This window comes from Capricornis sumatraensis, chromosome 16 (assembly GCF_032405125.1).
Source record: "Capricornis sumatraensis isolate serow.1 chromosome 16, serow.2, whole genome shotgun sequence".
Lineage (NCBI taxonomy): Eukaryota > Metazoa > Chordata > Mammalia > Artiodactyla > Bovidae > Capricornis > Capricornis sumatraensis.
The window spans coordinates 40,883,305-40,907,119 of NC_091084.1; the positions used below are offsets into that span (position 1 = coordinate 40,883,305).

At 35.0% G+C, this 23,815-nt stretch overlaps 1 protein-coding gene across 1 annotated transcript in view; it reads right to left on the minus strand.

The window, feature by feature from the left end:
• Positions 1–8,614: 8,614 nt before the first annotated feature.
• The window catches only part of FAR1 (fatty acyl-CoA reductase 1), a 41,834-nt gene continuing 26,633 nt past the window's right edge, over positions 8,615–23,815 (minus strand). The window contains exons 7-11 of the mRNA XM_068988862.1: positions 23,010–23,077; positions 21,345–21,516; positions 13,032–13,161; positions 10,738–10,865; positions 8,615–9,010 (exon numbers count right to left, since the gene is read on the minus strand). Coding sequence (XP_068844963.1) covers positions 8,848–9,010; positions 10,738–10,865; positions 13,032–13,161; positions 21,345–21,516; positions 23,010–23,077 — 661 coding nt within the window. The 3' untranslated portion in view covers positions 8,615–8,847. The remainder of the gene's footprint in view (positions 9,011–10,737; positions 10,866–13,031; positions 13,162–21,344; positions 21,517–23,009; positions 23,078–23,815) is intronic.

Sequence of the window (23,815 nt, forward strand, 5' to 3'; positions counted from 1 at the left end):
TATGTTGGTGGGCTGACTAAACCTGTGAATAAGCAACTGGTTCCATAGTGATTTATATGGATGAGTAAGGATGAGTTCCATGTGATGATGGTGTGCCCATATCAGGTACTGACAAAGTGGTAGCCAACTTGAAAAAGTAAGAAAGGTTGTACACATTGTTTCAGGATCAATCAGTAGGGATTATTCCACCACATTAGTGTTCTAAACTGTGTTAACAGAAGGGACCAGTACTGCATAAGGTGGATGACTCTGTTTCCAAGCCAGACAGGAGACAGCACACTGAGAAAAGTAACAGAGGTCAAGGAAGGGCCTCCAAAAGTATGAGCCAGGTTAAAGCAACAATGAGTGACAGTGAAGTTGCAGGCAAGGGGAGGAGGCGGTGACTAGAACTCTGAGAAATGTGGAGCTGTAGGAGGAAGCAGCAGCATTTGGTAAAGCAGTGCAGCAACTGCCAAACCACAGCCCAGAGGAAGTGGCTAAAGAACAAACTGTCCTGTGCTTTCTCTCCTCCTGTCATCTACTCTTGCTGGTGCCTCTCATGGGCTCAATCCAACTGGAAGCCAGAAGGCAAAGGAACCCAAATGTGTCATCCACAAAGGTCAGCTTGATGTGGCAAAGAACTGCATGAAGACAGTGGGTCTGCAGGGGCAAAGAAGATTCCACATGAGAATTTTCTTTCTTGGGGAAAAACATTTTCCCCTTGCATTTATTATTTTTAAATTTTTTCCATATTAAGATTATGCTAATACATGTGCCCAGTAATAAGGAGGATCTCTGGGATACACCAGGACCTTAGTACTGACAGTTCTTGAAGAATCTGTTCTTATGCTCTGTGATGACCTAGAATTTTATTGTCTGTTAAGCAGAGTATGGATATATACAATACGCTTGCAGGTTAAGATGCATCTGACAATACGAGAGATAGGAGAGTGCTCCTCCTAACATGGTATACGTTACAACAACACTGAAATTATACAGTGAGGAAACTGAGGGCTGAAGTGAATGTCACAGCAGGGCAGGCATTCCATATAGTGTAATGAACGTTACCTCTTATGTCAGAGGGGAAAAGTTCAAAACTTGGCCTAGGCCTACAAGATCATTCTGGTATACTGGGAAAGAAGGCAGACAGATGATATAGCCAGGTCAAAATGTGCATTAGGCCATTCTGCTATGCTGCCAGATGTTACATGCACAGTCCACCTTCCCAATGGTTTCAGCACCACTGAGCTGAGCAGATTCGTAAAGCTTATCAGGAGTTTCTGTTATCTAAAGAACACACCGCCTGAACCAGCACACAAGTTGCCCTTCAATCTAGACAACTGTAATAGATTTCTTTGGATAAATGTCTTCATAAAGAAAAACTCTAGAAGTATTACAGGCATCAGAACTAGTACTTTACGATCTACTAACTGCAGATGGTGACTGCAGCCATGAAATTAAGACACTTACTCCTTGGAAGAAAAGTTATGACCAACCTAGATAGTATATTCAAAAGCAGAGACATTACTTTGCTGACTAAGGTCCGTCTAGTCAAGACTATGGTTTTGCCAGTAGTCATGTCATAATGGATGTGAGAGTTGGACTGTGAAGAAGGCTGAGCACCGAAGAATTGATGTTTTTGAAGTGTGGTGTTGGAGAAGACTCTTGAGAGTCCCTTGGACTGCAAGGAGATCCAACCAGTCCATTCTGAAGGAGATCAGCCCTGGGATTTCTTTGGAAGGAATGATGCTAAAGCTGAAACTCCAGTACTTTGGCCACCTCATGCGAAGAGTGGACTCATTGGAAAAGACTCTGATGCTGGGAGGGATTGGGGCAGGAGAAGGGGACGACAGAGGATGAGATGGCTGGATGGCATCACTGACTCAATGGACGTGAGTCTGAGTGAACTCCGGGAGTTGGTGAGGACAGGGAGGCCTGGCGTGCTGCGATTCATGGGGTCGCAAAGAGTCGGACATGACTGAGAGACTGAACTGAACTGAACTGAAGAATTCAGAAGATTGTGTTTAGCATGACTTTACATCAGTGGATAACAAGCAGCCAATCAATGTTTATTGGGTAAAAGTAATATTTGTCAGTTGTGAAGTTTCTAACTTGGGGCATTTGTATTGTCTTCTGTAAGCATCTCTAGGTGAGGGGAGAAAAAAAGAGGTTACTGGTGTCAGCTTTCATATTCTTTTTGGCAAGTTCTTCTTGATTGTAAAATTTTATATACTAAAAGGAAGCTTAACAATTCTGGGGCTGATAGAAGGAAGGACAAACTTCATGTTCTGAGTTAAGTTGAGACATTTATTGAGTAACTTCCATGTGCCAGGTTGCTTAAAAAAACGGGCCCTGCCCTACAGGAGAGCTCACAATCATATGAAGGAAACACAGTAAACAGATATTTCCAATCTAATGGGAGTAGGTTCTGTTTTCATACAGCTTAAGGCAAACTCCCGAACCATTTCAGATTTTCTCCAGTAAAACATTAGCAATACTTTCAACTACCTGCATGCTATGTTAATTAAGAGAGGTTCCCATGGCACAGGCTCTAGAACTCACCTTTAAAGACAGAAACACCTCCATCTATCAAGAGTTGAGAATTCTCTGTGGGAGTTGCCTCTCCATAAACTCACAACTCACTAATGTGTAATGTGAGCACTATAATGGAAATTACAACAGGGAATTAAGCTAGTTAGAGGACTGTGGTTACTTGGCTGCACAGAAAGGACACACACTCTTGGTTGGTACCACATAAAGACCAAGTAAGAAACTAGTAAGCATAGAAATGAATATAATTACCAAGTTCATCAAAAACATAACAAAGACCTGGACAATTTCAAGGGTGATCACAACACAGTAAGCTGTAGCTCTCTAATCATGAGACAAAAACGCCATCTCAAGATCTGGAGTTTCAAAACAGACCTTTTTTAGGTCCAGAATGAATGGACCTTTTTTTTTTTTTTTAAGCTTTTTTCCCTCTCAGTGTCCTTCCACCCTTATCTGTAAGTTACTTTATTTTTTATTTTTTGTAAGTTACTTTAAAATAAAACTTTTGCTTCTGTTTATAACAGAAGTTCCTTGCAGAAAATGGGAGAAAAGTGAATGAATAAGGGACAAAAAGCTAGACAACCCATAGTTATCACATAAAGCTAACTTCTTGAACATTGTGATTTTATTCCTAGGAGGTCAGATCTTTTCCTATGTATCACTACATGTTTTGTATCATGTTTTATGTGTTGATCTTTAGTTTTAAGACATTCTCCTAGGTCCTTAGGACCTTGCTGGTATCTCACGATGACCGACTATCCACACCAGCAATTCTCCTTAGTATGCTTCACAATCACGTAGAGGGCGTGTCAGAACAGGCTGCTGGCCCACCCCAGTTTCTGACTAAGTATGGGTGGGACCTGAAAGCCACATTTCTATTGAGTTCTCAGGTAATTCCAGATGCTCACTCATGCTGCTGGTTTAGGGTCACACTTCGAGAATCACAGAAAAATGAAAAACATAGAGACAAGTTGTTTCACCACTGGCACCATTAACAGTGACACTATTTGAGTAGAATTTTTTTTTCTCTTAAATTGATTTCATTCAGAAAATGAGTGTAATAGGTCAGTTCATTGAAAGTCCAAAATGTATTCATATTTAATAGGAACTGGGTATGCTTTTACTAGGAGAACCTTCTAAGTGGTTTTGACCACAGCCACTCCACATTCCATAGTGAATTCTGAGCACACAGAGGCCCTCGTTGACCCCCAAATGTCCCCCCCACAACCTCATCTTCCATTAGTCATCCTCGACTTTAGCACCAAAATATTTACTCATGGATCCCCACTCTTCCCTTTACAGATGCCCTTCTCTGTACCTGGAATGCTTCCCTTTCCCAGCATTCTTCCAATCAGACTTAAAACCACAATTCAAATATGCCTGTATGGGCTCTTCCCTGAAAATACTAAGCAGTATATCACTCCTTTGTGCTTTTAGTATTTTGTTCTTTATATGTTAATTAAAACTATGTTTACCTACCTATGTTAATTAAGTCACATGATCCTACATGGTAGGTAGTGTGTCATATTCCAATTCAAACCACTGACAAGTTTACAGTGTGCTGAGCGATACAGATAAACAGATAATTGCAATACATAAAACACAGTGCCTAACACAACACATGTACATGTGTTCCTATAATAAAAGACAGTTTAGCATATTGGACATGTGCAGCAGGCTTTGACACTAAACTCCCTGAGTTCAAACCTTGGCTCTGCCACTAGCAGTGTAATGTAGATAAATTACTAACATCACACACCTTAGTTATCACACCTATAAAACATGGGTAAACAGAGGTGCCCTCCTCAAAGGGCTGCTAGGCAAAAATGGGTTAATACCTGTAAAATGCTTAGGGTTGTGCCTTGCACACTTGGTCAACAAGTGTTCACTAGTGTTATTTCTACACCGCAAAAGGTTCAAGCTGGTTTTCTTCTCAAGAAAAACAACCTAGTTGGGGAAAATGACAGAAAATTGTGAAAGATGTAACATAAAACAGAAAAGTAAGTATTAGATGTCAAAAAATTAAGGACTAATGAAATAAATACACGTTCTCCTAGGATGACTATTTTAAATAAAATTGCATTCATCTGTATGTTTACGTTCAGGTGTGTTTGTTAAAAAGTAAAGAAAGCTACTCTAATACTAGGTTGAGTCATATGAGATCATCTTTGTAGTTCAAAGACCATCAAGTATTGGCATTACTAATTCGTGTTTCAGCCTAAACTTTCTAGTTATACTTTGCTCTCAAAAACTGAAGATAAGCTCTTCACAGATAAATGTGGAAAAAGTGAGAAAGAAAGAAAGAGAATTAGATATTCTGTATAACAGCAGAAAATAAAGGAATTCTGCTTCCAAAGCACCTCTGGAGGATCCCTAATTCAACCCCATAAAGCTGTAACATACAACTAAGTCAAATGTCTAGGAGAGAAACTTAAGGTAAATATTTTGAAGAGAATATTAGGAATGCTTTTTTTTTAATGAATTCAGAAAAATCTCCACTGTCTCTTCAGCTTGTATAAAAATACAGGTATTGTATGTGATCTGTGATGAAGGAAGAAAGGGAAAGGAGAGAGGGAGTGGGGAGGGAAGAAGGAAAAGGAAGGGAGAAAAAGAAAAAGACAATTACAGCCTTATTAGCCAACCATAATGATACTAAACTCATACTTATCACAACATTTATCTATATAAATATAGTTTATAGTCATCAACTTGTAAAAGAGCACGTCAAACTTAATGTTAATCAAATTTCTTTTAATAAAGAAAAATCAAAGGAATTATTTAACAAATATGCTCAAATGACAAAGATGATTTGTTTAGGAATCTTAATGATAGAGATGTATGCTAAGAGTATCACCATTAAAAAAAAAAAAAGACATTCATTCTATGACTAGAAAATACCTCAAGATAAAAATATTAATTCAATAAGAAAATATTTCATATTTCTTTATCACAGAGACTGTAGATTTAATTAACTCATTTCTATATTAAGTTATGCAGTATACATTCCTTTCTCTAGTTGCTCATGCAAAAGAATAGGGAGTTTTTCTCAAAATAGAACAAGTCAGTGCCAACAGTTTCAAGTCATGACTTAAGAGTCAAGCCTAGAAGAGCTTGGCTCGGAAGGCCATTTATATTCACCTGTACCCTGCCTGGCCTGATATCAGCTCTCTCCTTTTTTATGGCTACACTCTATTACTAATGAATGGTTTTTTATACTTACTCAACAGACAAGTTACAACAAATACATTTATAAATTAATATGGTATCATTCAATGGGGAGGAGAGTACATGGAACCTAATTGACACCCTGGCACTGTTTTCAGAAAAACCACCTCATTCCAGCTAATAAATAAAAATAATATTTTAACAAAATGTATTCATCTTGCCTATGTGCTTCCTCTAAAATGCTGTGTAAGAGACTTAGAATTCAATAAAATTAGGATACAAAGAAACAATGAATACACCTTAACAAAGGTAAGAATTATAAGTGAGAACTGTTTCCTGTAATTCTAACCACATAACCTCATGAGTAACTTTCAGGACAATTATTGTAAAAAAACAATAAATACTATAATGGAAATATAGGGATTCGTTTATTACTTTTTGGTTTACAAACAAAGGCACCCAATAATGCTTCTATTTCTTATAAAAGACTATCGATTTACATTTAAAACAAAAAAGCAAAAAACCCTGAACCGGTTCCTATAGACAAGCATAGAAAAGGAAGAGAAATAAGATCTTCCCTTCCTGCTTCCAAACTTTATTACACAGATTCAGAAAATGTTTATTTTATGCCATCCCCAAGTCAAAGAATGTATTGCCATGCTTCTCGGCGATGAGTTATTAAACATATTAATGTTGCCAAGTCAAGTTTACTTATAGTTACAATGACTTCACAAGTGACAAATGCATATGCCAGAATTATAAGAATCAAGAGTGAATGGGGGGAAAAATGTTTAAAATGTAGCTTTATTATCAAATGAGTTAAATGATTTATTAGATTTATTCAACAGGCTATCCTGTTAAAATTTGAGTCTGTGTGTAAAAATAGAATCAGAAAGAACTAAAAAACCAGGTCTAGCAAATGACATCAATACAAATGATTTCTAAAATCTTTATGTTTGAGTTAAGCTCAAAGTCAAGTTGGTGAGGATTAACAACCTATGTATGTTTTATACTAATTTTAAAACTTTTAAGTTCCAGAATGACATATTAATTTATTCATTAGCTTTCTTTTGACAAAAGAATTCTAAACACACAAAATTAATGCAGTGGCCTTAGCACCCTCCCAATTATCATTTCCTCAAGTTAGATTACAACAATAATGACAGAGTTCAAACCTCCCATGTACTTCACATGCCTGCTAAAGTTGTACCTGATTCTTTTGTAAGATACAAAGATAAGTCATCTAAGTATTGTCAGCAGATGTATAAAAATCATACAAATGTTAGCTTATTTTCAACACATTATGGAAATGTATTGGAGAGATGGAGCATTCAAAGGTTAGAGCATCTATAGTTAATTATGTGGGCCACTTTAAATCAAAGGCATCATCATTTATTCCATTCTTAGACACTGCCATGGTCTCTCACACCTTATAAAAGGTATGGTCCTAGACCAGAGACTTTAGTATCACTGCAAAGAATATATATATATATATATATATTTATATACATATTTCTTTTAAAATAATGTTTTAAAAGTTTTACTACAGAAAATCTGGCTTCAACATGGAAGCATTTTCCTTTTCAAGATTATACACCTGCATGGAAGAAGGTGATTTCCTTTACATTTAATTTTTTCACAATAATAAAATAAACTTCTTATACATTGCATCTGAATTGATGAGAAAATTAAGATTAAAGTTCTATGTAACTTTTTGTATTGTAAACTGACTTCATTAAACATATTCAAGATACACTGTTAATGATTTAAATATAGTACAACTTGATCAGCTAAATTAGAACATGTTATGCTGATCTGTTAAACCAAATGTGTGTTACAACAGTAAGGAGAATTAACTACTATTAAGATTTAAAGGAAATTATAATGTATCATTTAAAATATACATCAATTTTCTTACTATTACTTGTTTCTATAACTCATTTCTTTCTAAAAGCTAAAACCACATGCACAAAAAATAAAAGGTATCTTTAAACTCATTCAACAGTTTGCTACTTTATGTGGTATGTAAATAAAGTTCTTTATTTAATCTTATACACATTATTTTATGCATTATTTTTCTTGAAGGAATTCAGCTCTCAAGGTCAAAAGTTAGTATGTGTTTACACACATATGAGAACATTTTCTTAATGTTATGATTACCTGCAAATACATTATTCCACAGTAATGTACTTTCAGTTTTAATTGGATAGCATAAGCCTTTTAAAGTCCTATTAATAAAATTCATTAAGGGAGGAGAGCACAAGTATGATGAATTCCTCCCTGTACCCACACCTGCTTGCCAAAGTCTCAAGTAATCATCCAGCTTCAAATCATGAACAAAATGTCACAGAATTGGTTTTTATTTGGTCATAATGTGGTCAAGAAAAATGTACTCTTATTCTTTCTTAATACTAATAGGTTTAGTGAATTTTCATTTTCCTTCTAAAAACACATGGCATATGCTGATATGGATTCTCAAACTCATTTAGATCCAGTAGGGTCTCTATAATAATATATAGCCTTCTGATTATGAAAGTAACTGATTGCTTATAGAAAATGATATGTATCAGACCTCAAATCAGAGAAAGGAGGAAAATGAAAATGTGTTTTTCACATTTGAGACCATACAGTAACTTACAGGATGATGTGAAAATAGTTTGGCTGTAATTTTAACAAAACTAAAAATCACTTCAACTGATGATAAAAATCAAACACTGTAGAATCAAATATCTACCAACTTAGCTAGTATTCCCATCCAAATAAATGCTTTCCACTGCACTAAATATTATAATTAGAAAATCACTCTATGTTAAGGCATATTTTAATTAGTATATTCCAGAATTGCACAGTTATACTGGTCAGTGTTCCTATCTCCCCCTCCTGCCCTTACCCAACCCTTTTCCCCCAGGGATCAAAATGTTAAATCATGGTTTTGATGGCTATTACAGATTTGAGTTGGCATACCACAGTGTATTCACTACGCTTTTATGAGCATACATTAAAATGTTACATAAAATGTACCATAATTTACTCCACATTCTGAGCTAAGATGGTTTAATGTCTTGACAAAAGGTGAAATGACTTAAGTACATTTTACATTTTATGCATTTAGACCACCATATGCATAGATGTTCTAATGCTAAATTCTTGTCTTCAGTATCTCATAGTGCTGGATGCTCGGAAGTAAGACAGAAACTTGTAACACAGACTAACCACAAAGTACCAGATGTTTCTCGCCATTTGTGATCTTGCAATAAAAATGCGCCAAATCAGGATCACAAGGATAGTATTGAAACCGTAACGTATGTTTCTCAACCTGGAAAGCAGATCAAGAGATATAAACGTTTCTCAACCTGGAAAGCAGATCAAGAGATATATTGGATACTATCTTCTAGAAAAGAATATTGTTGGCTAGCAGATAATTCATATTCAATTCTTAATTTAATCAAAGTTCAAATCCATATGAATTTGAAACTTACTTAAAAATTAACTAGCAATTAGAAAGTTAGCAAACATCGAAAACAACTGACTGTGCACATTCTGGACAGCAGTCCATCAAACAATGCATTATTTCTATTAACAATAATACAAAGTTTTTTGTAACATTTGGGATGTAAATTTACTTGTTAACAAGAACTATTAAGCAGCCTTCTGTATGCCCTAAACTGTGCTAGGCAACAAGTATGTTAAGTAAAATAGAAATATCTCTTGTAATTCCAGAGCTTATCTCATCTAAAAAGGGACATTCATTATATACATCATCCTACAGACAAAATAAATATTTTTGGATATCTTTAGCTGCTTACAAGTTGTCAGACAGAGGAACTTACTCCTTCAGTTAGAGCTGTCCGTCAAGATCAAAAGTCAACTAGACAAGTCCTCATACCATGAATGAAACATGGTACTTGCTCTACACAGGAAGACCCTCCCATTCTCAGACAGCAAGATGCGTATTATCTTGCTTATGTTTCAAAACATTTTTGATGTTTTTTTAATGGTGTTAGAAAGGAATCTAAATTCTTTAGGTATGCCATAACATTACATAAATTCCACTAACTTAAACAGGCAATGAATAGAACTACAGTTGATTTTTAAACAATGTGGGGGTTGGGGCATTAATCCTTCATACAATTGAAAATCCAAATATAACTTTAGAGTCAGCCCTTCTTACCTGTATTTCTGCATCAGTGAACTGAACCAACTTCACACTGTGTGGTACTACAGTATGTATTTATTGAAAAAACATCACGTATAAATGGACCCACACAGTTCAAATACATGTTATTCAATGCTTAACTGTACAATATATGAACAATGAGTGTAGACAAAATAACTTTGCTCTGCCACTTAATACAATATGACCTTTCAAATACAACTTCCCTAAGTCTCTATTTCTTCATCTACACAACTATCTGCCCTATAAAGTCTCAAAGAGTTGAAAGAGCAAGAATAATGTAAAAGTTTTGAAAACTGTTATAAAAATTGTATTAAAAATTACTATGAATAAAAGAGATTACTACTAATTGCATCTCTGGATAATGGATTAATAGTAATTTTTTCTCTTATTTTCTAAGTGTTTTTTAACTATTAGTACATACTAGTTTTATAAGAGACTAAGGGAAAAAGAATAACTATTTTATAAACAAAGAAAAAGCTCTATACTAAATAATGTATTATTAGATCTCTTTTCTTCTTCTAAAGATGTATTTCAATAAGGTAGAAGAAACTTTACATTATCTGCAGTTTAAAATACATTTTTATTATCTCCTGATATCTTTACTTCTTCAGTAGCAATAAGGGAAGATGAAAGTGATATTTAAAACTAAATTCCACTTGACTTTCTTACTAATGAATAATATAAACTGATGAAAATAGTAAGCTTCAATAGTCATAGGTTAAATCAACACTACCAGAGTTACAGTCCAAAGGCAACCACTTTCCTAAATACAATATATTATTAGCAATATCTCAAGTTAACAGCTTAGGAAAAAACTAGTATTTCATAAGGAAGACAAGATGAAATCAAACCCATATAAAACTTACTTGTTCAGATGTTTTCTAGCTGCAGGAAGACCAGACATTTCTTCATTCAGTACGTATTTCTTAGTTCCCATACAGTAGTTCTCTATATATTCTGCCCAATGTAACTGCCGTACATCAATATTAAAAGTCTACATAAACAAAACAATTACTGGTTATTCTCTTGAATAATTTTTTTTCATAACCAGTCAAAAATTCACTTTTTCCAAAGGCTAATTCCACAGGACATGCTTACAAAATGTTTACCATATTAATTTTTAAAATCTTACTGCCACTCACAAAAAAAAAGTTTTTACTATTTCATTATCTTCCATTAAACACAGAAACAATACACTTATTTCCAGTTTCCTTCTATCTACAGTATCTCTTCTTTTTGAACATCTTGCATACTACACAGATTAATTTTCCTAGAAAATAGTATTGACATTAAGAGAAAGAATGTGGCTTTCTTTTTTTAAGAATGAAAGCTGGCTTAGGAGTTTAGGTAACAGTAAGTAGGCCATTTGATGAAAATAGTAGATAAATATAGAAAATCAACCCTTACAAAAATGCTACTTCATGACAAAATAAGAGGGATATATTCTGCTCAGAGCTCTTCCACACACAATCAGGTAATTTTTTTGGTGTGATAAACAGATTATTCACAATTTAATTTACCATCACACTTCTCTGAAAATAGCAAGCTGTAACACTTCTCTGAAAATAGCAAGCTCTAGACTAAAAATAAAAAAGCTACCATAAATAAATCATTAAAGTACTACAGCACTGAAATGGAAACTTAAGATATGAGATAATGAGAAGGTCATACATTTGTATAATTGGATTCCCATAGGAAAAGTGAAAAAGAATAGAAAAAAAGCAGTATCTGAAAAGACAATGGCTGGAAATTTTCCAAAAATTGTGAGACATCAAGCCACACATTTAAAACACACACATACTGTATATACACACATGTATCTTTACATACTACAGTAAAACTGCTGAAAGTCAAAGAAAGAAATTTTTCTTAAACCAGAAAAGGCACTGTAGATTACCTCCAAAGAAACAACTATTAGTCTGACCACTGACATCTCAAAAGAAGCAATGGAAGCTGTAAGATTACGAGACGATGTCTTCCAAGTGCTCAAAGAAAGCTTGCTAACATAGAATTCTATAGCAGTATGAATATCACTGAAGAATAAAAATATTCCAAGAATAAAAACTGAGATAATCTAACATCAACAGAAGACAAACACTAGAGAAAGTACACTAATGGGTACTCTTTAGGCAGAATGAAAATGATTCCAGACTGAAGTCTGAAATCATTAGAGGAGGATGGAGGAAGAAATAAGAGCAGTAAAAAGACAACTATGCTGGTAAATCTGTATGAATACTAATTGACTAGATTACATATTTTAGCCTTTGCATGATCCAAGAAAAGGTGGAAGTATCAATATTTTATTAGGCCTTGCTAAATTAAGAAATGATACTGTAAAGCAGGAGCAAATTAGCCCCCAGGCTTCCCTGATGGCTCAGTGGTAAAGAATCCACCTGCCAATGCAGGAGATGCAGATTCAATCCCTGGGTCAGGAAGATCCCCTGGAGAAGGAAATGGCAACCACTCCAATATTTTGCCTGGGAAATCCCATGGACAGAGGAGCCTGGTGAGCTACAGTCTGTGCAGTAGCGAAAGAGTTGGACACTACTTAGCAACAACAACAACAAAGCTGAACAAAATAATCATTTCTAATTATGAGATTTAAGTAGAACACTAAAGTAACATACAACCACATAAGTTAGTGGGGGTGGTAAATGTTTCAGAGCTAAAACATTTTATGGTCCTTAGTATCATTAAGAAAGAGGCTATACAAATTGCTCAATTTTTTGTTAAGTATGCATGTTCAAATATCTAAGGTAAACTTAAAAAGAAAATTCATAAGAGTTTAAGTTTCAAACTAACAGAAAGCAAAATGTAGAATGGCAAAAAGTAGAAGATTATTTGAAAAGCAATTTCTGAGACGTTTTCCTCAAAACTTAAAACAGTATTTAGGGGGGAAATGCATAAAAATTCTCTTTGAACCTGACATTAAAAGAGAATCAACATTTCAATCATGCTTTGAAAATATTTCTGCTACTCTCATACTTAATTATAAAATTCTAAAACAAAGCAACTTTATTTTATTACCAATTATGATTGAAAATGGGACCCTATAAATAGATCAACTTTCTTATTGCATAATGGTTGTAGAAAATACCCAATTATTTCTCAGGTTGCTAATTAGCATACTCCTTATTTTCTAATATAAAAAAATACTTGCCTTTTTATCTTCAGGGTTTAGTTGATTCATTAACATATTGACATTGTCAGTATTCCAAACCCAAGAATTACTTGTGAAATATTCAAGAAACACCATAGCTTTGTGAAGACGAGTTATTGTTTTCATCATCCTGTATTTTAAGAAAAACTGAGATTCATAATTTGCATAGATAAGGAAAAATCTCACCACCACCCAGGGAATTGACAGTAAAATTGCAACATGTAGTTCAATAAGTGTACCAAATCACTAGGAAATAAGAATATTTCTGCATCTTGGAACATTATATAAATACAAAAAAACAAATTAAGCAGCAGTAAATGAATTTCATATTGCCCAAGGAGAGTTCTGCTGATATATGAAATATAGTATTTCAAGGCTAAATTTTCTACATATAATACTAAGCAAATAAATGAATTCAATTAGCATTCGTTTCCTTTTTTGTTCCTTAAATCACATTTTAGCTCAGCTTCATTTTAGTAAGATTTTCTGTGAATTCATAACATATTGTTATGTTTTAATCTCAACTCTTCAGCATCATGGAAGCAAAGTATACAGAAATATTCATTTGCCATTTAGTTAATTCTCTCTATATATTTTAAACAACTTGCCCTGAACACCAACAGGCGCCTGGATGTGCCATGAAATCAATGACTCATGTTGACAACTTTCTCAAATAGATATTCAATATATTCCCTAATCTTCCCAAATCCCCAATATCCATCTTAATAAAAATAAGAAAGTTTGATACTTTTTCGTTTCTTTTTAAAAGGGTGAGGGGCTTTAATCTTTAAATTTGGCATTTTATATATCACGATTCACTGTAAGTCATTGATATCATAACACTAACCAGAACAGTAACATCTACACGATAATAATTATCAATGATAGGGAGAGAAATAGAAGGCAGAACTTTTCAAAACACACACATCAAAAATTCCTAATCTCTGATAAAAAGAAAAATTATATGTGAAGAAATACTTTAAAAGAATTCTATTTATAGTCCCACAATTAGGATTAGTATTATGCAGTTTAGAGATCCCCAAATCAGGGCTTCAGAAATGAGAGAAATAGAAGAAAATGAGAACATTAGAAATGAGGAGGAAATTAAAACAGTAACATTAGCTAAGCAATTCTGACACATTCAACACATTTATAAAGAAACTCTGAATACAGAATACTGAAAGAAAATGAGACAACATGGACTATGTATATAAAGATGAACTGTACTTCATTAAAGAAAGTAATTACAAAATAAAACCTCCATTAAACACAGAAAGAATTAGTGAGCATCAAAGGCTAAATCTAGACAGGAATAGTTCAAACAGAAAGAATTTGAAGGGAGGAGAAGATTTACAAGATTGGTCATTAATACCAACTATCACAGCCAGTATAGTATACATGAATCACACATACACACATATTTGGTTAATGTGGCTTTCTGACATACACCTTATTTAAAAAGTTTTTCTTCCTAACTCCATTTTCACTGACAATTCTCACTTAGTCTTATTTTCAGATTCATTCAAGTGACAGAATTACCCTAAAAGTCAATCAGTGATTCCGCCATAATTACAATAAAATACTGGAGAGGGAGAAGGAAATCTGAAAGGTCATATATATATATTAAGTTCACAGAACATTTATCAAGTAATAAAAGTCTGGACTGAATACTATGGGAAATATAAATAGAAACTTAAAACTCTGCCTCACTAGTCTTTGGTTAAACATGCTCTAAGAGCAGATGCCTGGGACCACATTGCCATGTATGTTCTGAGTCATTCTTTATTACAGCAACCTGAAAAACATTCTTAAAAACTTTTAGAGGAGGGCAAGATCCTAACGATCATCTAGTCCAGGGTTTCTCCATCTCAGCATTATAGACATTTTAGCCCAGATAATTCTTTGTGGGAGGGGGCTGCTGTGTGCACTGTAAGAAACTTGGCAGTATCTCTGGTCTCTACCCACTAGATGCCAGTAGCATCTACCCAGTTGTGATAACTAAAAACATCTCCGAAAACTGTCCAATGTCCCTTGAGGGAAGCAAAACTGCCCTCCACTGAGAACCACAAAAATAAAAAATTTAAGATTCAGAGAAGTTAAACTAGAGAAAGTTAAGCTAAATAACAAAACAACAACAAAAAGAAGGCCACAGAACCATTTTTTTTAAATACCATTAAGAGAAAATAACTACTACATTTCAAAAGCTAAAGCAGATAACTTATACTGCTTCTATATGTGATAATATCATGCATTCTAGTTCCCAGAGACTAGTCACCAGAATCCATATGATGCATATCTGAGTTGTACTTTTTAAATTATACCCAGATATACAGTAAGTCATATTTTTATCAAGTTGACTGATACTCAGAACAATGCAAATGAGTAAAATGGACACCATGAATGACATGACTGCCATTAGTTTAATGCAGAAGCAGGCATTATATTAAGGTCCTAATGTAAGGTGTAGAGGCCACTACTTGGCTCAGCAAATAATCTGAACAAATTTAATAATATAAATTATAAGACTTTATATTTAACATTTGAGGCCTCCCTGATGGCTCAAATGGTAAAGAAGCTGCCCTCAATGCAAGACACCTGGGTTAGATCCCTGGGTGGGGAAGATCCCCTGGAAAAGGGAATGGCAAACCACTCTAGTTTTCTTTGCCTGGAAAATTCCATGGACAGAGGCGTCTGGGAGGCTACAGTCCATGGGGTCTCAAAGAGTCAGACATGACTGAGCGACTACCGCCATGTATTTAACATTTATAAAATTGCCTAAATAAAAAATCTTTATGTCTCTTGTTGCTTTTAGACTGTAAGCTCCCAAAGCATTCCTGGTTTGATATTTAGAAAGCCTTGTACAGGACAAACCTCAGTTAAGAAGACTCTTTATTTGATGCTTCCTATTTGTAGCAAATTTTAATTCCCAAAGGTGGCTGCAAATATTATCTCCCATCTTATATGTTCACCTACAGTATCACCTTAACTATTAAGAGGTCCCATTAAGAGGTGAAGTTAACTTATACCAACAGAATGAGGTGGAAGTGATACTGTGACTTCTGTGGGGAGTTAAGAAAAAGTAAGGTAGCTTTCTGCCTTGCTCAGTGGAATACTCACCCTTGAAGCCTTCAGAGGTCATGTATGCTGTTCAACTCCCCCTGAGGCTGCCACACTGTGAGGAAGCCCAAATTAGTCCATGTGCAGAGACCACATTGAAAGGTTCTGAGACTATATGAAGAGAGAAAGATGTCTGGCCACCCAGCTGCTCGGCACCCTTCCTCTCCTTTACCATTCCCTACAGTGTACCTGGCTCTAGTCCCTATGACTGCAATCACTTCTAAGAGAGAACCATCCCATCAAAGCCTTCTAGAACTTCTGACCCACAGAATGAAATTAGTTTTAAGATACTGTCTGATGTCAATTTTATCTAAATTAAAAAAAAAAGGATTCTAAATTTGAAAGATTTGTCATGCAGCACAAATAATGGGAACAGATCTATCAGTACTGGGAGTGAGGGACTGCTGTAACAAAAATCTAAAACACGCAGTACTGCCTTTAGGTGGACAGAAACTGTGAGGCCCTTGAGACCACTGATAAAGAATGGAAGGACCAAGGATGTTAGTGGAAAAAATAAAAGGGCTATACGGAAGCTGCTGGTGAGAGTTTCAAGGTAAGTGAGGAAAATAATGTTGGAAGTTAGAAGAACAAAACCATTACCTATGGTCACATGGAAAATAGAAAATGTATCTAATAAACTTGATGATCTAAGCCAAGATTTCCTCAAACAGGACAAAGATGACCTTAAAAAATGAACTATCTGGTTTTAGTGGAATTTGGAAGGAATGTAAAATTCTAGCCAGGAATTCATTTAGAAACAACTTCTGTCTGTCTTGGGTTCCTTATGAAGTTGCTATGGAACAGCACCCTTGAGTCTTAAATCTTTGCCTCTTACATCCTTCGCTCTTAAATCCTGCCTCTTAGAGCCTCTGTAAGACATATCGTTAGCATCTAGAATGAAACTTGTCTGAAAGTTTCTATGAAGTATACTACTGTAATCTTTTTGAGGTCCTAACAGAATCTTACATCTGCATTCTCGATTTGATCTTTGATCAGAAGTTGTTTCTTTTTTTTTTTTTTTTTTTTATTTAAGCAAGGTGAAAAGACAGCCTTCTGAATGGGAGAAAATAATAGCAAATGAAGCAACTGACAAACAACTAATCTCAAAAATATACAAGCAACTTATGCAGCTCAATTCCAGAAAAATAAACGACCCAATCAAAAAATGGGCCAAAGAACTAAATAGACATTTCTCCAAAGAAGACATACAGATGGCTAACAAACACATGAAAAGATGCTCAACATCACTCATTATCAGAGAAATGCAAATCAAAACCACAATGAGGTACCACTTCACACCAGTCAGAATGGCTGCGATCCAAAAATCTGCAAGCAATAAATGCTGGAGAGGGTGTGGAGAAAAGGGAACCCTCCTACACTGTTGGTGGGAATGCAAACTAGTACAGCCACTATGGAGAACAGTGTGGAGATTCCTTAAAAAATTGCAAATAGAACTACCTTATGACCCAGCAATCCCACTGCTGGGCATACACACCGAGGAAACCAGAATTGAAAGAGACACATGTACCCCAATGTTCATCGCAGCACTGTTTATAATAGCCAGGACATGGAAACAACCTAGATGTCCATCAGCAGATGAATGGATAAGAAAGCTGTGGTACATATACACAATGGAGTATTACTCAGCCATTAAAAAGAATACATTTGAATCAGTTCTGTTGAGATGGATGAAACTGGAGCCGATTATACAGAGTGAAGTAAGCCAGAAAGAAAAACACCAATACAGTATACTAACACATATATATGGAATTTAGAAAGATGGCAATGACGACCCTGTATGCAAGACAGGAAAAAAGACACAGCTGTGTATAATGGACTTTTGGACTCAGAGGGAGAGGGAGAGGGTGGGATGATTTTGGAGAATGGCATTCTATCATGTATACTATCATGTAAGAATTGAATTGCCAGTCTATGTCTGACGCAGGATACAGCATGCTTGGGGTTGGTGCATGGGGATGACTCACTGAGATGTTATGGGGAGGGAGGTGGGAGGGGGGTTCATGTTTGGGAACACATGTAAAAATTAAAGATTTTAAAATTTAAAAAAAAAAGTGAAAAAAAAAAAATAAATAAAATTAAAAAAATAAAAAATAAATAAAAAAAAAAGCTTAAAAAAAAAAAAAGAAAGAAACAACTTCTGATCAAAGATCAAATCGAGAATGCAGATGTAAGATTCTGTTAGGACCTCAAAAAGATTACAGTAGTATACTTCATAGAAACTTTCAGACAAGTTTCATTCTAGATGCTAACGATATGTCTTACAGAGGCTCTAAGAGGCAGGATTTAAGAGCGAAGGATGTAAGAGGCAAAGATTTAAGACTCAAGGGTGCTGTTCCATAGCAACTTCATAAGGAACCCAAGACAGAGAAGGGTATGTCTCAAAAAGATCTGTGAGTATGGCTTTGGTCTAATGGACTGGATTGTTTTAAAACAAATACATGGGAAACACACACAATTTTAAAGGAATTCTGAGTTTACACTTATAAGGACAGAGACAGTACCAAATGCAAAGAGGCCTCTGCATTAAGGTCCAGCAAACCACAGCTTAGGGCCAAATACATCTATTTTTAAAATAAAGTCTGACTGGGACACAGTCATGCTTGTTCATTTACATATTGTCTGAGGCTGCAGAATCAAGTAGTTATAAGGTGGAAGCTACATTTAACAGCAGAGGTAAAAAGCTGCAACAGAATCCATATGGCTCACAGACTGAAATATTTACTATATGGTGCTTTACAGAAAGCTTGCCATCTCTGCTCTAAAGACTCCCAACTTTTTGTGGGCAGGAAGTAGGGTAAGAAGGCTATTCAGTTGCAAACACAGGTCCTTTTTTTTTTTTCCAACAGGAAAAGAAGGATGACTCAGGAGAGAGGGGGAATGAAACCCTAACTAAGAAACCATCAAACATACCCTGCTGGAATGAAGAATTGTTATGGACCAGTGATTGCTGTGTGCCTCTTATTTTTTCTCTTTTGAACAAGTCTAAATTATTTCCTATGCTTGTCTCACTATTATACGTCAGACGGACAGGAGGTAACCTGACACTTTAGTTCACAGGTTTTCAGATCAATATTTGAGGAAATGTATCTGAAAAGCTTCATCCACAATTATATCAGATTTCACTAACCACACTGGATTCAAGCTTTTGTCAGAGAGGTTTTGTGGGGAAAAAGCAGAGTGTTTTCCATGTAGGAGGAATATAAACTGTTGGGACTAGAAGACTGACTATAGCAAACTGCACTTTCCAAAAATGGTTGCAACAATACCTTTCATCTCACCAGCTCATTTACAAGATGATCTTGACTATTCTCTATATCCCTGCTCCTGGAATCTTGGAAGATCTGTGACTCGCCTGGGACTAAATGAATAAGGTGGAAGTAGTGCTGCATGATTTTCTTAGGTAGGTCAGAAAATGCACGTTGCTTCCACCTTGCCTGCTGAAACACTTTTCCTTGAAGCCTCCAGTTGTCATGTAAGCAGTCCAACTCCCCTAAAGCGACCACTGGTCCTTGCAAAGACACTCTATGAAAAGATCCGGATACCACATGAGGAGACAATGACACCAGCTGTTCCACTACACGTCCCTGAAAGGGTTCCATCTGACCTCAGTCACATGAAAGACCTCTAAGCCAAAGCTACCCAGTGGATTCCTTCCTAAATTCCAGATGCTGAGAGAAGCAATAAACCAAAAGAAATAATAAAATGACAGCTGCTGTTTTAAGCCACTAAGTTTGAGATAATTTGTTATGCATCAATATCTATTATAAATTATTTAATCAACTCTGGTTCTTCATGTAAGTTTACTAAGCCCCCTTTTCTGTGTAAAGCATTGTGATATATTTAACTTATTTTACTTTTTGAACCTAGTTTTGATTTTTCTGCCCTAATCTACATATAATCTATTAATATCAAGATAGCATGCACTATTGTTCAACACCACTCATATATTTCAATATTTAACATACATGATGAGAAACATAATGGACAACTGAATCCACAGAAAATTCCCTACATGTAACTCAAATCCTGATACACTATAACTAGCAGATACCTTGCTTTTATTTGAGCAGCTGATGAAAGTTCTGGAATCAGCATCTTCTTTACACTTAAATACTCAAATCCTGAACTCTCCAATCAAACGCTCCACTACAAATGCCAATGTAGTTAAAAAAATAATATTTTTATAGTATATTTCACTATAATTGTGGTAAAGACAGTAGGATTACTTAAGACATTATCAACCTGAAAAATTAGTCAAAAACTGTAATTACAATATTATAAGCTGAATGGAAAGCTGAGACAGCTCAAGCAATTAATTTCCTAGAAGCATCCTAGGTTTTTTTCATATAAAACTGTACAATCCACTTAAAACAAAACATTATCCCTTAATCCCCTATAAAACTCACCTCCAAGTTGTTAATGGGGAGAGACGGGCTCAATTTCAGCTTATAATAACAATGACAACCTTGACGCTGGACATTTCCTGTGATATGGGATTTTGGAGGATCAATGGCCCAATAAGATGAGATCCACAGTCTCCCCAAATATCCTCAATTTCTAAGAAATGTTCTAGCATCCGGATTGTGATTGTGATTAATCAGGTTAGTAACTAAAGGTAAAGCTCATGCTAGCGACTTTTTGTCTCTCCAGCAAGCCTCCACCACCTTACCAATACAGTGTATTTACTGCTATTCTTCTTACCACGGTTTCTGACCTGTCAACCTGAGTGCAAGATCGAGCAATAATGCAGGTACTGTATGTCTGACACCCTTCCAATAATGAAGCAATAAGTTGTTGGTATAAAACTTAATATTGGGGCGCCTGAATACTTGGTTTAAAGGATTCATCTTGAAGAAATGATTTAGATAATATCCTGTAGGAAAAATAAGCATCAAAGCATTTTGAATGTTTTGTTATTCAGAAAAGAATACCTAAAGTTAGACCTAGAATTCAGCATTTGACAGTAATTTATCATCCAAAATTTAGAACAGAATGAATTATAACACTACCTTTGCTTTTCTGATAAATTCCTAAATTCAAGAGTCTTCTCAGTCACAAAAGGCCATTAAGCCTTATCATAAGCATAAACAAATACAGAGTTAATATGCAGTTTAGTGTAAGCATAGGTTGTTTAACAGTCAGAGGAACAGATAAGACAGAGCTAGTCACCATTACCTTGGGCTTCTTCCAGTCATCCTGAGGTAGATATCATACAGGAATGCTGGGGCCTTATGGCTTACAGCAATCCAGTAATGATATAAAAGGTGATTGGAGGTTAGATTTACATTGGGCCGTCTGAAGGCCTGTTCGAGAGGATTCCTCTTGAAAGTAGAAATTACATGGTATTCTGAGGAAGAAAAGTTGTGTAACAGCTTTGATAATAACCATGTAGTGAAGTTTTGTTAAAAAAAAAAAAAAATCATGTTTTTACAAAGCAAAATATTTTACCAAAGATGTCAGAGTTTGCTCATTTAAAAAACAAACTTTTCTACTTTCTATAGTAACTAAGGGAATATGGGTATTAAACTGCTGAACTCAAGTGGTTTTAGAACTCCCACTATTTATGATTTTTAATTAGATGAATGAATTTTTGCTAAAATTCACTCTTAAAAATCCGTTTAATGTTTTACCTATATCAGTTTACAAGGTCACTTTCTATATTTCACCTCTCATGATAGCTTCTTTCTTTCTGTTCCTCTTTCCAGATTCTTATTACTGTACTTACTTTAAAAAGAAAAGGGAAATCATCATCCTTTGCTTATGAATAATTAAGTTGCTCAAATTAACATATATCAACAAGCTTAAAACAACCCCAAATTAACTTCTGCTGTAATTTATCTAGGTTATACAATATCAAAACAATCAACTCTATTATCATCTACGTTAATACTTCAATGGAAATGTTTACTGAGATATTCACTAAAAGATAAAGAAAGCGCAACTTGATTTCTGCTAAACTTCCTAACACAATGAAAGACCATAAAAAAACCTAACTCATCTGAAGTGTTTTAAAATTCTTAAAAGAACACAACTAATTATCATAAAATTAAAAGCACCCTAGATTTTTTCCCCTTATATTCTCTAACAGTCAATCATTAAATAGAAATAAAAATGTCATAGAATAACCTCTAGAATAAAAGACAAAGATTTACTTTAAAATCAAAATTATTCCACAAGGCTAACAAAAACTGTTTAATTAGAGATAAAATAAGACCTAGTACACTAAATCAACACTGTAAATATATTTTACTTTATATTTGACTTAAAAATGATTTAAGTTTCAGTATGTTCTAAGTTATACTATTCCTGTTTTGAAACAAGTAACAGCATACACACTGCTGCTGTCAATTTGTGTATTTAACAGATTAATAAATGCAACAGAAAATATTCTGACAAAATGTATCCTACTTGCTTACTCCTTCAGCTATTCCTCTTAGGACAACTAGCTATTTCCTGTGATATATCAACTCTTGTAGCTGTGAGTGATACTGCTTGTGAATAGGGAACATCAGGATTAAGAATGCCCATGAGGGAAGGAAAAAGGTTTATTTCCATACCACGGCTATCTATGGGCATCCTGCAGATGGCAGCAGAGAAACAATAAAGGTCAGACAAGGGTGGGATGAGGAGGGAATACACAGCTGGGTATTTTTAAATTTATGAAACATTATTAAGGACCAAAAGGCAGTATTAGTAGATGTTCTAACATGGCAACTAAAATAAGAATAAACTTGTAACTGGGTGGCTTTAATGCCTCATGGATTATTCTAACGTAATCACTGAACATTTTAAGTTTATAAAAATTTATTCTAACATTCAAAAATACAGGTAAAATCATACCAACTTCACCCCAGTGGAAGGGATTAGTGCTTCCTGTTGTACAGTTATACACCATGATGTTTCTTGGTCTGCAAAGACAAAGATCAAAGCAATGAAAAATTTTAAAAAGTTAAAACTTAACCAATCTAAATCTTATATGATACTTAAGTAGGAATAAATGAGGACTTTTTTACCATAAATATTTAAAATATTATCTTTAAAGGATTAATTTTTATGTCTGAACAACTATTTACACTACCCTTTTTTCCAATCCTACCAAAAAAATATTTATAAAAACACAGACTTCATATTTTTCTTCTTGTACTAGCACAACTGTCTTTTTTTCATACAGGAAAAAGAATCACCTCAGCTCTTCCTATCTCCTTCCCATTTTCAGAGGCTCTAGTTAAAAAGAAATTGTGAATGGAATTCGCTTTTACCAGAAACATATTCATATAATCATATCCCTCCTTTTTGTAAAATATAAAAGTGACTTCAAAAATAAGGGAAGATTATTATTTAGAAAAATGTCACTGAGAAGCTTAGGTGTTTAGGTTTAAGTGTTAGACCTATAAATATTATATAGTATAGCGAATGATGTTGCTCAGTTGTGTCCGACTCTTTGCGACCCCATGGACTGTAGTGTACCAGGCTCCTCCCTCCATGGGATTCTCCAGGCAAGAGTGCTGGAGTGGATTGCCATTTCCTTCTCCAGGGGATCGTCCCCACCCAGGGATCGAACCTGGGTCTTCCACATTGCAGGCAGACACTTTAACCTCTGAGCCACCAGGGAAGCCCCATGAGTTGATTAAAGTGTACTAGTGTGC